Source organism: Dromaius novaehollandiae, chromosome 2 (assembly GCF_036370855.1).
Source record: "Dromaius novaehollandiae isolate bDroNov1 chromosome 2, bDroNov1.hap1, whole genome shotgun sequence".
Lineage (NCBI taxonomy): Eukaryota > Metazoa > Chordata > Aves > Casuariiformes > Dromaiidae > Dromaius > Dromaius novaehollandiae.
The window spans coordinates 29,858,721-29,871,623 of NC_088099.1; the positions used below are offsets into that span (position 1 = coordinate 29,858,721).

The 12,903-nt window shown below is 36.2% G+C and overlaps 1 protein-coding gene across 4 annotated transcripts in view; it reads right to left on the minus strand.

The window, feature by feature from the left end:
• Positions 1-12,903, minus strand: part of STT3B (STT3 oligosaccharyltransferase complex catalytic subunit B) — a 53,058-nt gene that overhangs the window by 14,660 nt on the left and 25,495 nt on the right. For all 4 annotated transcript variants that reach the window (XM_064506135.1, XM_026098655.2, XM_064506136.1 and 1 more), the window contains exons 5-7: positions 9,483-9,582; positions 4,764-4,862; positions 3,047-3,193 (exon numbers count right to left, since the gene is read on the minus strand). In XM_064506135.1, coding sequence (XP_064362205.1) covers positions 3,047-3,193; positions 4,764-4,862; positions 9,483-9,582 — 346 coding nt within the window. The remainder of the gene's footprint in view (positions 1-3,046; positions 3,194-4,763; positions 4,863-9,482; positions 9,583-12,903) is intronic.

A 12,903-nucleotide genomic window follows, 5' to 3' on the forward strand; every position in this document is an offset into this window, starting at 1 on the left:
TGTTTCAGCTTCTTCTACATACATCTACAGAGAAGCTGAAACATGAAAAAACTAGATCCTGTTATTACCCAAGCAGGCTTTGTGCACAAAGCAGTAACTCTTCCCTCTATTCAAGATTTAAACTTAGCATCAACTGACTGAACATTTTAGTTTAATATCTTGTTTAGATATTTAAAAATTTTGGTTCATGTTTTATGATAAGGCAGCATTTTTTTCTTTCAGTCTTTAGAGGCAAAGCTTGCTCCCAAACTGCTGCTTGCACAAGAAGGAGGAGCTGTCAACAGATGCGGAACAACAGGTTATGGGCTTCTTAGAGAAAGAAGCTGGAGGCATCTAAAACATGAGACCAGACGGGATTCACCAGAGGATGCTGAAAGAGTTGGCTGGTGTGATGACTATCCATATCTTCAACACGAAGAGGGAGGGCCCTGGTGGTTAGAAAATGACTAATGTTACACCTTTATGAAAGGCAAGAGAATAGCCACAGGCCAGTAGCGTGGGTCCCTGGGAAGATCACAGAGCACAGCCTCCTGAAATCTATTTCCAGACATGTGAAGAACGAGAAGGGAATCAGGGATAGTCAGCACGGACTTACTAAAAGCAAATCATGCTTGACCAACCTGACTGTATTCTGTGATGAACTGACTGGCTATGTGGAGGAGGGGAGACCAGTGGATGTAGTATACCTTGACTTTAATAATGCTTCTGAACCATTTTCCACTTTCTCATTTGTAAGCTGAATAAGAATGGGCAGGAGAAACAGACTGTTAGATGGTCTGAAAATTGGCTGGACTGACAGGCTCAAAGTAGTACTCAGCAGCCTGGCATCCAGTTGATGGCTAGGAAGAAGCAGAATACCCCAGATCTCAATACTATGAACACAGCAAAATTAAGGGGAGTGTCTGGCATGCCTCATGGCAGGACTTCAACCCACAGCGTAACTGCTTCCAACCAGGTGCTGACAAGGCTGCACCCAGAACAGAGGGTCTGGATGGGGGTGCCTTGCGGCAAGACAGTTATTAAGAAAAGAGAGATCAACAAAAGCTTAGAATACATGGTATACAAGAAAAAGGCAAGGAAATTGTGTTTTTTCTGCCTGGTGAAGAGGCAGTATCTAAGTGGTGATCTAATAGCAGTCTACAACTGTTTAAAAGGCGTTTAGAAAGGTAATAGAGCCAAACTCTTTTCAGTAGAGACATGATGTAATAAAGAGCAATGGCCATAAACTGTGGCCTGGGAGGTTCAGTCTGAAAATCAGGAAAAACTTCCTCACCAAGAGAGCAATGCATCACTGAACCAGGGGGCCCAGAACCAGGAACATCCACCCTCAGATGTTTTCAAGCTTCAGTTAGACAAAACCTCTGCTGACAATGTCTAGTCCTGAGGAGGAAACCTTTCCGAGCAGAGGCCAGACAAAGGCACCTCCGCAGGTCCCTTCCAGCCAGCATTTCTATGACAGTAAGAAAGAGCAAGTGTGCATAGATGTGTTTTTCCCCCAACAGTATCATCTTTTTTATGCTAATATACGTACACTTTCTGTGGGCTTTTACATTTCTTTTACCTCACATTAATGAAATTACAATTTATCCAGTTTTGCTTGCAATCTTTTGAAAAAGACTGCAGCTTTTAATAAAGCTCTTTTAAAATCAGAACCAGAAGCCTACATATTAGTGAATATTTCAAAAAATAAATTGCAATCAAGGCAAATTTTGCCAGACATTGAAATTAGAAGACAAATTTTATCATGGCATGCTAGTCAAAGTTTTTACTATACATTAGTAGGACTTGTTCATACGTATTTGGAGAATAAGAATGATAATCAAAAAATAAATTAAAAAGTTATATGGACCAAATTGTTAAACAACTGGTAGAAAAAAAAAAGTCTGCACTAGAAGCATTACTAAAAGGAAGAACAAGAAAGCAATGAGTTAAAATATAAACAAGTTAGGTCCCAGGAATTTTTTTTTTTAATAAAACTGACAAAAAGGCACTGTAAATGAGGTATAATATTAAGATCACACAATTTATACTAAGTAGAATTCAACTTTGGCATAGGTAACATATTAAATAAGGAAAATAAGACAGCTTTTTCTTGATGAGGGGAAGGAAGTATGGTATTAGATCACCAAGAAAGTTCGTCCTTGAGCCAGAAGAAGGTAGTAAGGCATCTGGGGACTGCAACTGAGCAAGGATAACCTTGTTTTTGTGAGCTTGGACAGAGCACCTCAAAGACTGGAGGCTGTAAAGTAGAACTGATGGACATAGATGAATTCTAGTCACAGAGACATCAGGTTCAGCTATTTCAGAAAGTAAGTAGTTTTATACTTTGAAGATCTCTGTATATCAGTGCTATTCATAATGTAACAGTTATGCTTATCTTCATAATTGACTGACTATAGTTATGCTCTTCATTCCAATCTAACAATCACAATGTGGATCGTGGACAAGCTTGAAATACTGCAGTGATGCTATAGAGTTATCTATGCAAAATATATTTGCATGTACCCCCATTTATTTTCAGTAATGACAGAATTATTCCCACATATACACACACACAAAAACATTCGTCACCTCTCATTCTTTAATTCTAAATGTACTCTATCTTGACATGAAATTAATCTGTGCTCTTCAGCCAATTTAAAAGCCTTAATTCCTCTAGCATCCATAAAGCTTTGCCTGAGATTAAGTGTCTTGCACTCCGCTAACTTAAGCTTGCATAAAAACTAGAGTCCTGTATCTGCTTTTATTCACGCTGAAGCCCATTACCTTTGCAGAACCAATTTGAGCATTCATTATCTTTCTGTTTTATCAGAGAAATTATGGGAACACCACTAACATTTCTGGACAATTGACAGATTTTTCTTAGGCAAGAATCCTGCAGCCCACCAACAGAAAGCTCTGTGAATTCAGATACACAGAAAAAATAAGTAACATGGGCACAGCTTTGCTGTGGGGTTGCTAACGCGTACTCTAGACTAAGCCAAATGCTGATCACCTGGGTTAGCTGCTCTGAAGAAAAACTAGTTTCACAGTGGAGGTTATTTACCTGTGTATGTCAAATAGATGACACTCAGGAATACAATACCAGCAGCCAGTGACACACCCAAGAAGAACAGTGTCTGAAATTCTTGCTTGGTTAATCTGTCTCTCAGATATTGCAGAAAGGCATACGCCTGCAGCAGTGCAAAAACACCTAAAGAAAAAGGGAAGTTATTGTTTAAAAGCTCAAAGGCAGCGCTAGCTGTTGTAGCAATTGATATACTTCGGCTATATTTGAAATAGAAAAAAATACATGTACATCTTTATGTCTGAAAACCAGTATAAAACCACTCCTTCTGACAAATAGCCTTTAATACTTGATAGGGATTATTCTTCCTTCTAATGACTGAGAAACTACTTTCCAAAACATTCTTTGCTTAGTATCATGAGCTCCAACATCCATTACTTTCTTTGCCTCCAAACTAACTTGGGGTGAGGGAGAAGATCATCTGAATACAGTTTGCTTACATTTTGACAAAAACACAGGTTAACATACCTAGATCTAGTGAAAAAGCATAATACAGCTCTTGGCTAGCTGAAGTAATGAGCTGCAAGGAGAGAACCCAGAAACAAGGCTAATACAGACACATATAGGAATTAAGTTAGTGAACAGTACAGCAAAATTTAATGAAAAAAATCCCAGTAATTCAACAATAGCTTTGTATAATTCAGTTGTCTGTAACAGTGGAATTCACTTGGTATGCACCCTGCACTCTCAAAAAGGCAGCTCAAGTGTTTAAGACTAAACAAAATCTTGGACATTTCAACATATATAACCAGATCAATCCAATGATTAGTCCATTCAAAAGTGAAAATTCACTGGTAGCTGACAGAAGAAAAAAAGACAACTCAAGTTTATGTTCCTTCTCCAATTTCAGAATAAAATTGACGTGCACGCTGTTGAAATCTACTAAGTCCTAGAGAAAGGCACAAATTCTATTCGCTAAATCCACGTAAAATTCTTCAGAATTTGCAAACTATGGTTTGATAATCTTTACTTTTTTCATTATGTTCAGAATATTGAAAGAATCATTCTACTAATAATTTTTAAATATTGTTCTGGTACCTTTTAATAATATGCCAATTACTGCCCCAAATGCAACTTGATAAGTGATTATTCATAACAAAAAAAGTGAGGAGTCTAAAACTAAGCTATAATCACACAAACAGTGTATGGTCTTATTTAAATCAGATTTAGAATCTTGTCATCATTGACAAGAAATCAAGATGTCTGGATGTTTAACAGCTATTGAAAATAAATTTACTTTAAAGAAAAGAAAAATCGAACATGATTTAAATCAGTAATTTAAAAATCTCTTTCCTGAATAGTGATTTAAGTCATTCATATCTAATTAACTTTGTTTTTAGAGTTGATAGTCTTCAAAGTGCCCAGTAAAAACCCTGTTTATCAATAACAAATGTTTCAGTTGCACAATGCTTGAAGGCAACATTATATTGCAAAACAGTAGAGATTATCAACTTTTAAAATAAGTGCTTGTCAGAACGAGTAACTGCTCCAGTGTTACAGAAGTGTTTTACTTCCATTAGCTCACACAAAGAAGGTTAATGTGTCAGCTGGGGAGAAAACCTCCCCACCGATACTAAATAGTGCCTTTTCTTCTTTAACACTTCAGTTTGTTACCACAGGGAACAGAGCCACCAGGGCTTGGAGTTTTCTCCTGCTAAACAGATCGTTTGGAAACAAAGACATTTGGTCTTCTTACCTGCAGCTGCCATGTGTTCACTTGTTCTAATGGGCTGAAATCCTACAAAAGGTATCTGCATCGATAATATTAAACCCACAATGTAGAAAGTGCTATATGCTAGAAAAAGGGGTGGGGAGAAGAGAAAGGTGGGAAGAAAATAAATGAGTACACACATTTCAAAAAGCCTTGGCTCCCTCCATATTAAGAGTCCATCCGCCCGCCCGCCCGCCCCAAACTGCAGTGGCACAAACGGAAACGTATCATTTTAAGTATTTTGGCTGTACTAATTATTTTTCTTTATCCTTTGACTAGCATAAACATATACACTACATTCAATTTTGGAGAAAGGAGCAGTTTTGTTGTTCCTAATCACATTGTTTTCTCTCTCCTACACTTAAGGATATAAACTGTCTACTCAAGACACTTCAGCTTGGAAAGAGTTTCCTCTTCCTCTTTTGCTTTCTTGCTTTGGGCGGGGGAGCAGGGGGAAGAGCCAAAGCAGAGATCTCCGATAACTCACATAACAAATAACAAAAGCAGCTTTCTATGAGGAGAGACTGAAGGGACAGCATCTCAGAGAAGCAAGACAGGTAAGAGAATCTGTTACCCACTTAGGAGATGTAAGAAGGTGTGCTTGTTTTTTTTTAAAATACAAAAACAGAGGCATGCAAAGAAACTAAAAAACAACAGAATTTAAAGTGAATATTATGCATGTGTACTATAAACCTATATCAAGCATGGGGACTCATAACCCAACAGAGGCTAGAAGCCAAGAACACAACAGTATAGTATGAGTAACTTATGTAAGTGTTCATGTACTTTATTTTGATAGGATTTCAGTTCTAATTATTCCAGGGTGAGGAAAAGAGGGGAGAGGAAGTGGGGAGGGAAGAGAGAAACACCAATTTTGAGCAGACATGAGTCCGATTCAGTTCACTGGTTATTTCAAATGTAAAGTCCAAATGAAGTTTTCTTCATTCAGTGACAAATAGCAACAATCTACTTCCTAGCTTTTTAAGACTCCTACAAATGATAGGCTACTGTCTTTGTTATGGCCTCAACTTTACGAGGAGACTCCTGATCTCATACAATCCTTTACCAAGCTCCGCGTGAACAGGCCTGGGGCCGACATCATTTACCAGCGGTACTTTTTTCATAGTACCTGGGTGGTGTCTCTCAGGGATTATGGTCACAGGGTCCTTTATGCTTTGCCAAACATCACAAAAAACAACTGATGATGGTTCCAACTGCTTGCCACCTTTTCTGGTGCATTCTTCTCAACACTGGTATTTCAGAAGTTGGCCTAGCTAGAGATCTATTCCCTCTGATGTCACTGAAATATTTTTGCTATATAAAATTCAATTTTCGAGGAATTCACTACAACATAAATCATTCACTGTTTCTTGAAAGTGCTACAACACTGCCATCCTGTGGAACTCCAGTGATTGGCATCAATCACTACATTTCACATTTGTTTAAGTCAGACCATTGTAAATCACCATTTTTAAGCCTGGTCCCACAACTGTTATTTTCTATTTAATAATTACTTATGCCCACTTTTTAATGCATCCCTTGCTTTCCATCTCTTTCAAATGGCTATCAGATCTGCCTGCCTGGGATTGAAAAAAGACCCAATTTACATAGCAATAAAACTTTGCTAGGAACTTAATACATCAAGGTGACACACCATCACAAACTTCCCATGTTCCTTTACGTTCTACTGTTGGTAGAGTCTTTGAAAAAACACTAAATTCATTTTGCTTCATGCAGTCCACTCTCATGATCATAACTTTAATTAGGTCAACAACAACAACCTAACCTGCTGGATAAAGCCATTTCAAAAACAGATGATAATTTAAGCTGCTCTGCACTGCAAAAACATGAGAATAATCCACTGGAAAGCTTATCTAAAGAACATCAGCAAATACTTCACCACACTCTTTCAAGTGATGCATTACAACCACCAGAAATAAGTTTGAATCATCTGAACCTTTAGAACACAGAAGTTGATAAATACATGCCTGAGCACCATTTAAATGATGAAACACAACACAGAGAAGAAATGCATTACTGAAATCAAGTTTAAAATTCTGGAATATCCATAAGCGCTTCTGCTATCAAATACTTTGAAAAGCATACAGAACTTAAAAATTGTACAGGAAAAAAAAATTACAAGTTGATTGAGGTGCAAATTACTAAGTCTCTGAAGTGCATAATCATGACTTAAACCTGTATGGTACCTTTCCAAATGTAAAACCATTTACATTTTAAATGTATGATAAACTACAACAAGAACTACAAGTACAACAATAGAAAATAATATTAGTAATTCCTGCATCTGAATAAGTATGTTATTTTCCCTATGCAAATGTTGCTAATACACTGGAATTGTAAGCTAGTTGATCTTACTTACTAACCCAGTAAGATCTGAATGAAAGATACTGACCACTTCAAGACTTAATAAAAGACAAACCTCACAGCTTGATTTTACGTGTTCAAATGTATTAGCATGGTCACCATTGATACCAAGTGGGTCAGAAGTTACCTGGTTGACATATTCATCTGCCTGCAAGCCATAAAATACCTTAAAATTGGCAATAAGTTCATGTTCTTTTTTCTTTTTTTTTACCCATTAAATGATTCTGAACTACACTGCACAGTAGATTATGTCCCACTAATCTTTGCTTTGGTATATGACTATCTGTATGAAAAATATATCCTATGACACCGTCATTTTTTTTTAAATCTTCACGCTGCCAAATACTTTCTTTTCTATGTATTTTCTATTATATTAGATGAAGTGTTCTTCAGTTACAAAATTAGGATTATGCTAGTTTAGAATAAAATTAAGCAACCAACCTGGAGTTAAGGAAAAAAACCCACTTAATAAAACTACTATAGATGCAGTTTACTAGCCACTGTCACCTGTTAATAGGTTACAAGAAGTTTTAACTGCACATTGGTAATTTTGAGAATTTAGAGACTCCTGCATTCACATTAGCAACTACGTAACACAGACACTCCAAAAATATATTTATTCTCCCTACTTTTGTGAGCTTTTGTAAACTCATCCCCTTATCTGAATAATCTAGAAGAGAAGCACAATTTCATTTCTTCCCAGAAATGCTTGAGCATTCTTACCTATTTTACAAAAACATCCTGTTAAACAAACCTTTCACATATTGACGCAAGATGTACAGACATCTCTGTGTGTAATGCTTCCCATGGAAGTTTAAATTAAGCCAGCAGTGCCATGAAACACTTGAGCATCAAACACATTTTCATCCTAACAACCCTGAACTGCATCTCCCTCACAGATGAAGGAGGGTAACGTCTCAAAACATTGTAGCTATTTACAAAACAAATATGTACCAAAAACTTTAATTTTTATTGAACTGGTAGCATTATTTTCCCCAGATAAGTTAAAAGCCTAGTTCATTAGGCTGAAAGCTGAAAAAGCATGAATACTTATTCTTTTTTGTTTCTAGTTTCCACGTCCCTTTAGGATTTCATAATAGATTTCAGTTTCTCCTGCTTCTCATGCTTCACTCACAGAAACTGGAAAATTAAAATGTTCAATACACCAATTTGGAATCCAAAGCAAGATGAATTACTCCCTCCTTTTGTTATGAAGAACCTAACAAATATTATCATTAAAAATTAGAGAGTCGGCACTTTTTTTTTTTTTTTTTAAGAGTTCCAGTTTCTGAATTACATAAATACATAACTAAGAAGCAAAAATATATATGTTTTGATAATAAAAATGAAAAAGTCCCATAATGAACTTGCATAAATATTATCGTGTATAATTTTTTAAATATGTGTAAAAATAGTAATTTCTATGGCAGGCACTGATAAAAAGCTTAACAAAATTAAAAACCTAAAACATATTTACAAATATGAAACATTGTGAGATTTTACACTTCAACTCATACTATGTTCTCAAACCACCTATTGTAAAGTAGCGAAAAACATTCTAACTTATAAACATTTGAATGTCAAAATTGCTTGTTATTTCATATACCCACCCCCACCCACCTACCCCATGGCCAACTGATTTAACTTGTAAAGTCTATGTAAACTGTTGACAGAGTATTTGAATGTCAGTCAAATCAATTAAAGTTACTTTCTTAAGATCACCATTCACATATCCCTGAAACTGGAAGGAAGACTGATCTATTAAACCAATAAAATATTAAGGATTCATGTGTATTGGACAGACTCTTAAACTGCTTTTAGTCCTGGTTATATAAACATTATACTGGTGTTTAAAATTTCCTATGACTTTTCTCACATATGTCACAATATGTTCTAGTGCTTGTGTAATTTTTGCTGCACATCTTTTTAAAAATAGCAATTATTTCACACACTAGGAAGAGGCAGGAATACAAAACATTATTGTATTCATAGCTATTTTATAAATATATTAAAAGGCTTCTACAAGTATCAAATCATCTAGTTATTTCCTTTTTACCTCAGTGCACTAGGAAGAAGAGAAAAATCAATTAGCAACTATATCTATATCCCTGAGGTTTTGGAAATGTTTCAACTCCCTGTTTCCATGTTGTGCACAATAATCAACTATCTTCTGTAGTCGAACTAATAAAATGCAACCTGATAAGGAATTATTTCATTACCACCTAATACAAAACATAGGTATAATTATTTTCATATATCATGATTTAGCATTTGACAATGACTGCTCAGTGAAGAATATATTTCAAGGAGAACACTTACCGATGTAAACCCTCCTGCTGTATCTCTGCATCAGCAACAGAACAAACACGTGCAGTGGAATAAGGTTGATGATGAAAACATAACCACCCCATGCAGAGACCTATGAGAAATGGAATAGGATATCAGATCATTTAAATATGATCTAAAAATACCTGTAAATTCTTAGGCTAGCCAATACTGGATTTATACATACTGATAGTCTAACAAGAAAACATAAACCCCATCTAGATAAATAGCGAGAAGTACTACTAATACCACTGGAATCTTTCTCAACATTTATTACTAAAAAAGAAAAAAAAGAAAAGAAAAAACCCAATATATGTGGTGTTACCAAATATTAAATTCTTTGAAATAAGCCAGTGGATTTTCAAGGCTATCTTTCTTGCACTTTCCCTTTCTCCCAAGCTAACCTGGTCTTGCTGGTGAACAAGAATGTGTTGCCAGGGGCTTTTCCCATGGTGGAGACTGCAGCACAAGGTAGCAGCAGGACTCCCATCTGGGATCCAAAATTTTCCTGGGACATACAAATTTAGCACTACACTCTGCGCTTTCTGGTGGGGACAGGGAACAGTACCTCTAGCCAGAGAGAGAAAGGGAGCAAGATATACCTCCAGGAGCAGAACTGCTGAGGCAGAGCAGCCAAGGCACATTGCAGCACACAGAAGGAAACAAAAGCAATGGGGTAGAAACACAGGGAAGCAGGGCTCAGTGCTGGGGTTTGGCGTACAGTAATACCATGGATATTGTGGACTAGCAGTAATAGCAGCACTTGAAGTATCGGTACAAGGTACTTAGTATTGAAATACTACGATGTTATCAACATATTACTTGTTGTGAGTTTACACAAAAATTTAATGAGCTACCATTACAATGTGTTAACTAATTTTTTAATGCATTTAGAAGGGCCAGTGTTGACAAGGCAGTCTATATTTTAACACACATTCACTTGTCAAATTTAAGTCTAGACTTCTCCCATATGTGCCATGCCTACCCTAGTTCTTCATTTTCAGAATGCACTAGCCAACATGTTTATTTTAATCATACTTTAAGGCTTAGATTCACGCATATACTTTTAAAACCCTAGCATTCAAAGAGAAACCCAAATGACTTTATGCTCTTTAAAACAAACTTGAAAATAAGGACAAAGCAAAGTACTGGGTTTTGGTACTACTACTAAAAAAGCTCAGTGTTTAAAAACCTGGGGTAAACTCATTCAGACAATCTGGAACATGCAGAAATGAAAATTACTACATTTTCTAGAAAATCATTGTAGATTATCACGATTCTAATGCCAAATCACTAAAATGAAGTACCACAGTATACACAAGTAATTTTATTTATCAAGACAAAATGTTGTATAAAGATAAATAAGACAACAGAATGAGAACAAAAGTGTAATTAGGACACTTGTATTTAGGGAGAGGTTTGAATGACGCAGGTAGCTGAGAGTTTGTATGGACTAAAAACCTACATTTTTAATTAATATCTAGTCTCTAAATATCCAAAGATTAAACCAAATCTATGCACTTAAAGAAAAGAACTGAAGATTCATTTCTAAACTTCAAACACAGCGGAGGCATCCTCATAGACTGAGAAAAAGACAGCAGTGGAAACATGCTATCACTCCTATGAGGACTGCCTCAGTGTATGGCTTTGTATCTATTTTCAACCGTCCTCATAAATAAAAAAGCTATCCCAAGCCAAACTGACGCTAGTCAAATAAATGCTAAAAATATCATGAATGCCTGGAAAAAAAACATTCTCCTTGTGGATGCAATGCTATGAGTCAAATTACCACATCAGTAAGTCAGACATATTTCAAGCAGATTTAGATACCAACAAAGATTTTTGTCAGTCCATGCAATATCCATTCCTCTTTCAAAGAGCTACTCTCCCAATTTTCCCAGTGAGGAATGACTCTTATCACCTCAAAGTTGAGATTTATTTAATTCTCAGCTGGTAATGTAAAGATGCAATGATCCCATCAGAGGAAAACAAATGGGTACTACATAATGGAGAGTATAATTATGTTCTGTACTACAACTTCACTTGAGCAAAATGCCTAGAAGACCACGTTAACAAAATCCTACCACAAAAGGAAATACATTACACAGCAAACCACCACCCAGGGTGGAAGTGAGTACACTTTGTGAAGAATAAACTTCTATTATGTTCAAGAATTGAATGTAATGATGATGACACTGATTTTGTAACTTCTGTCACCATGCACACTCCAGGTTGCATCCCTTCCCTCCCATACAATTCCACAGACCAAGATGCTAAGTCAGACTAAGAAGGGACAATTTTCTCCTGTGATTTTTCAGCAGTAAAATTGTAAAAGTATCTTATTTGCTATCTGTGTATTTAGGAACACCCCTTTCAGAGGAGGCCATCAGATCGGCCAAACATATAAGATAAATAACAGCTTAAAACCTTGTTTGTCTGATTTTGTACTGCACAGAAATCTGTACCACACATACAGGATCTCTTCACTGTAACATAATATAAACGGCAATGCTATGTTGAAGTGGCTGTTTATTTAATGACTAAGCAGAAGAAAAGAAGGAGAAATGCAGGGAGGAAATAAATATACTCTTCATAGGAAACAGCTGCCCTCTTCTGTGACTTGCACAAAATGCTAATATTTGCTGTTAAAACAGAAGGAAAAAAAAAAGTCCCGCACAACCAGAAACTGAACATAAAAGACAGAGAACTCTAGGCAGCATCCAGACAACCTCTGAATTAGTCTTGTATTTTAAATTAAGACATGTAAAACAACTCCTAAGTTCCTTTTTCTTGCAAGTCTACTTACCTAGCTGTAGAAAAACAGTATTCGATACCTTGATCTTAGCACCAAGCAATTATCCTGAGTGTCCTGCCATTAGTCATTTTGAGGCTATTTTTCCTCCCCAAATTATTTTTCAGGTGGCCACAAAAAATGTTCATGAATTAGGGGAAATAAAGGTCTTTGTTTCATTCAGATTGGAAAATTCTTCAAGTCTAAGTTTTCAGACGATAGGGAAGAAACCCAATTCCCCCCCTTCTACTGCTTGTTTTATCTCCCCAACTTTACTACTGTTTTTTTCTCTGTTAGCTTGTAGGAAGATCTCTGCAATAGCCTCCATTCCCATCAGTCAAAAAATGAAAAGGGACTTTATGATAACTTAACCTTCCTGCAGAGCATAAGTCATTGAATTCATTCAGTAGTTCTAATTTGTTCTATTGCTTAATTATATCCAGAGAAGTAGCTTTCAGTTATAAAAATATAGCTGTGTATATAAAATTGTCATCATGTTTCAGTAATAACATACCCACAAGAATATCAATCAAAATGCCACCTTAATTCACCTGGCCCAAACCAATTCCATTGAATCAGAGTTTCTATTCATAATGGAAGAGGAATTTGCAAGTTAAGCTACTA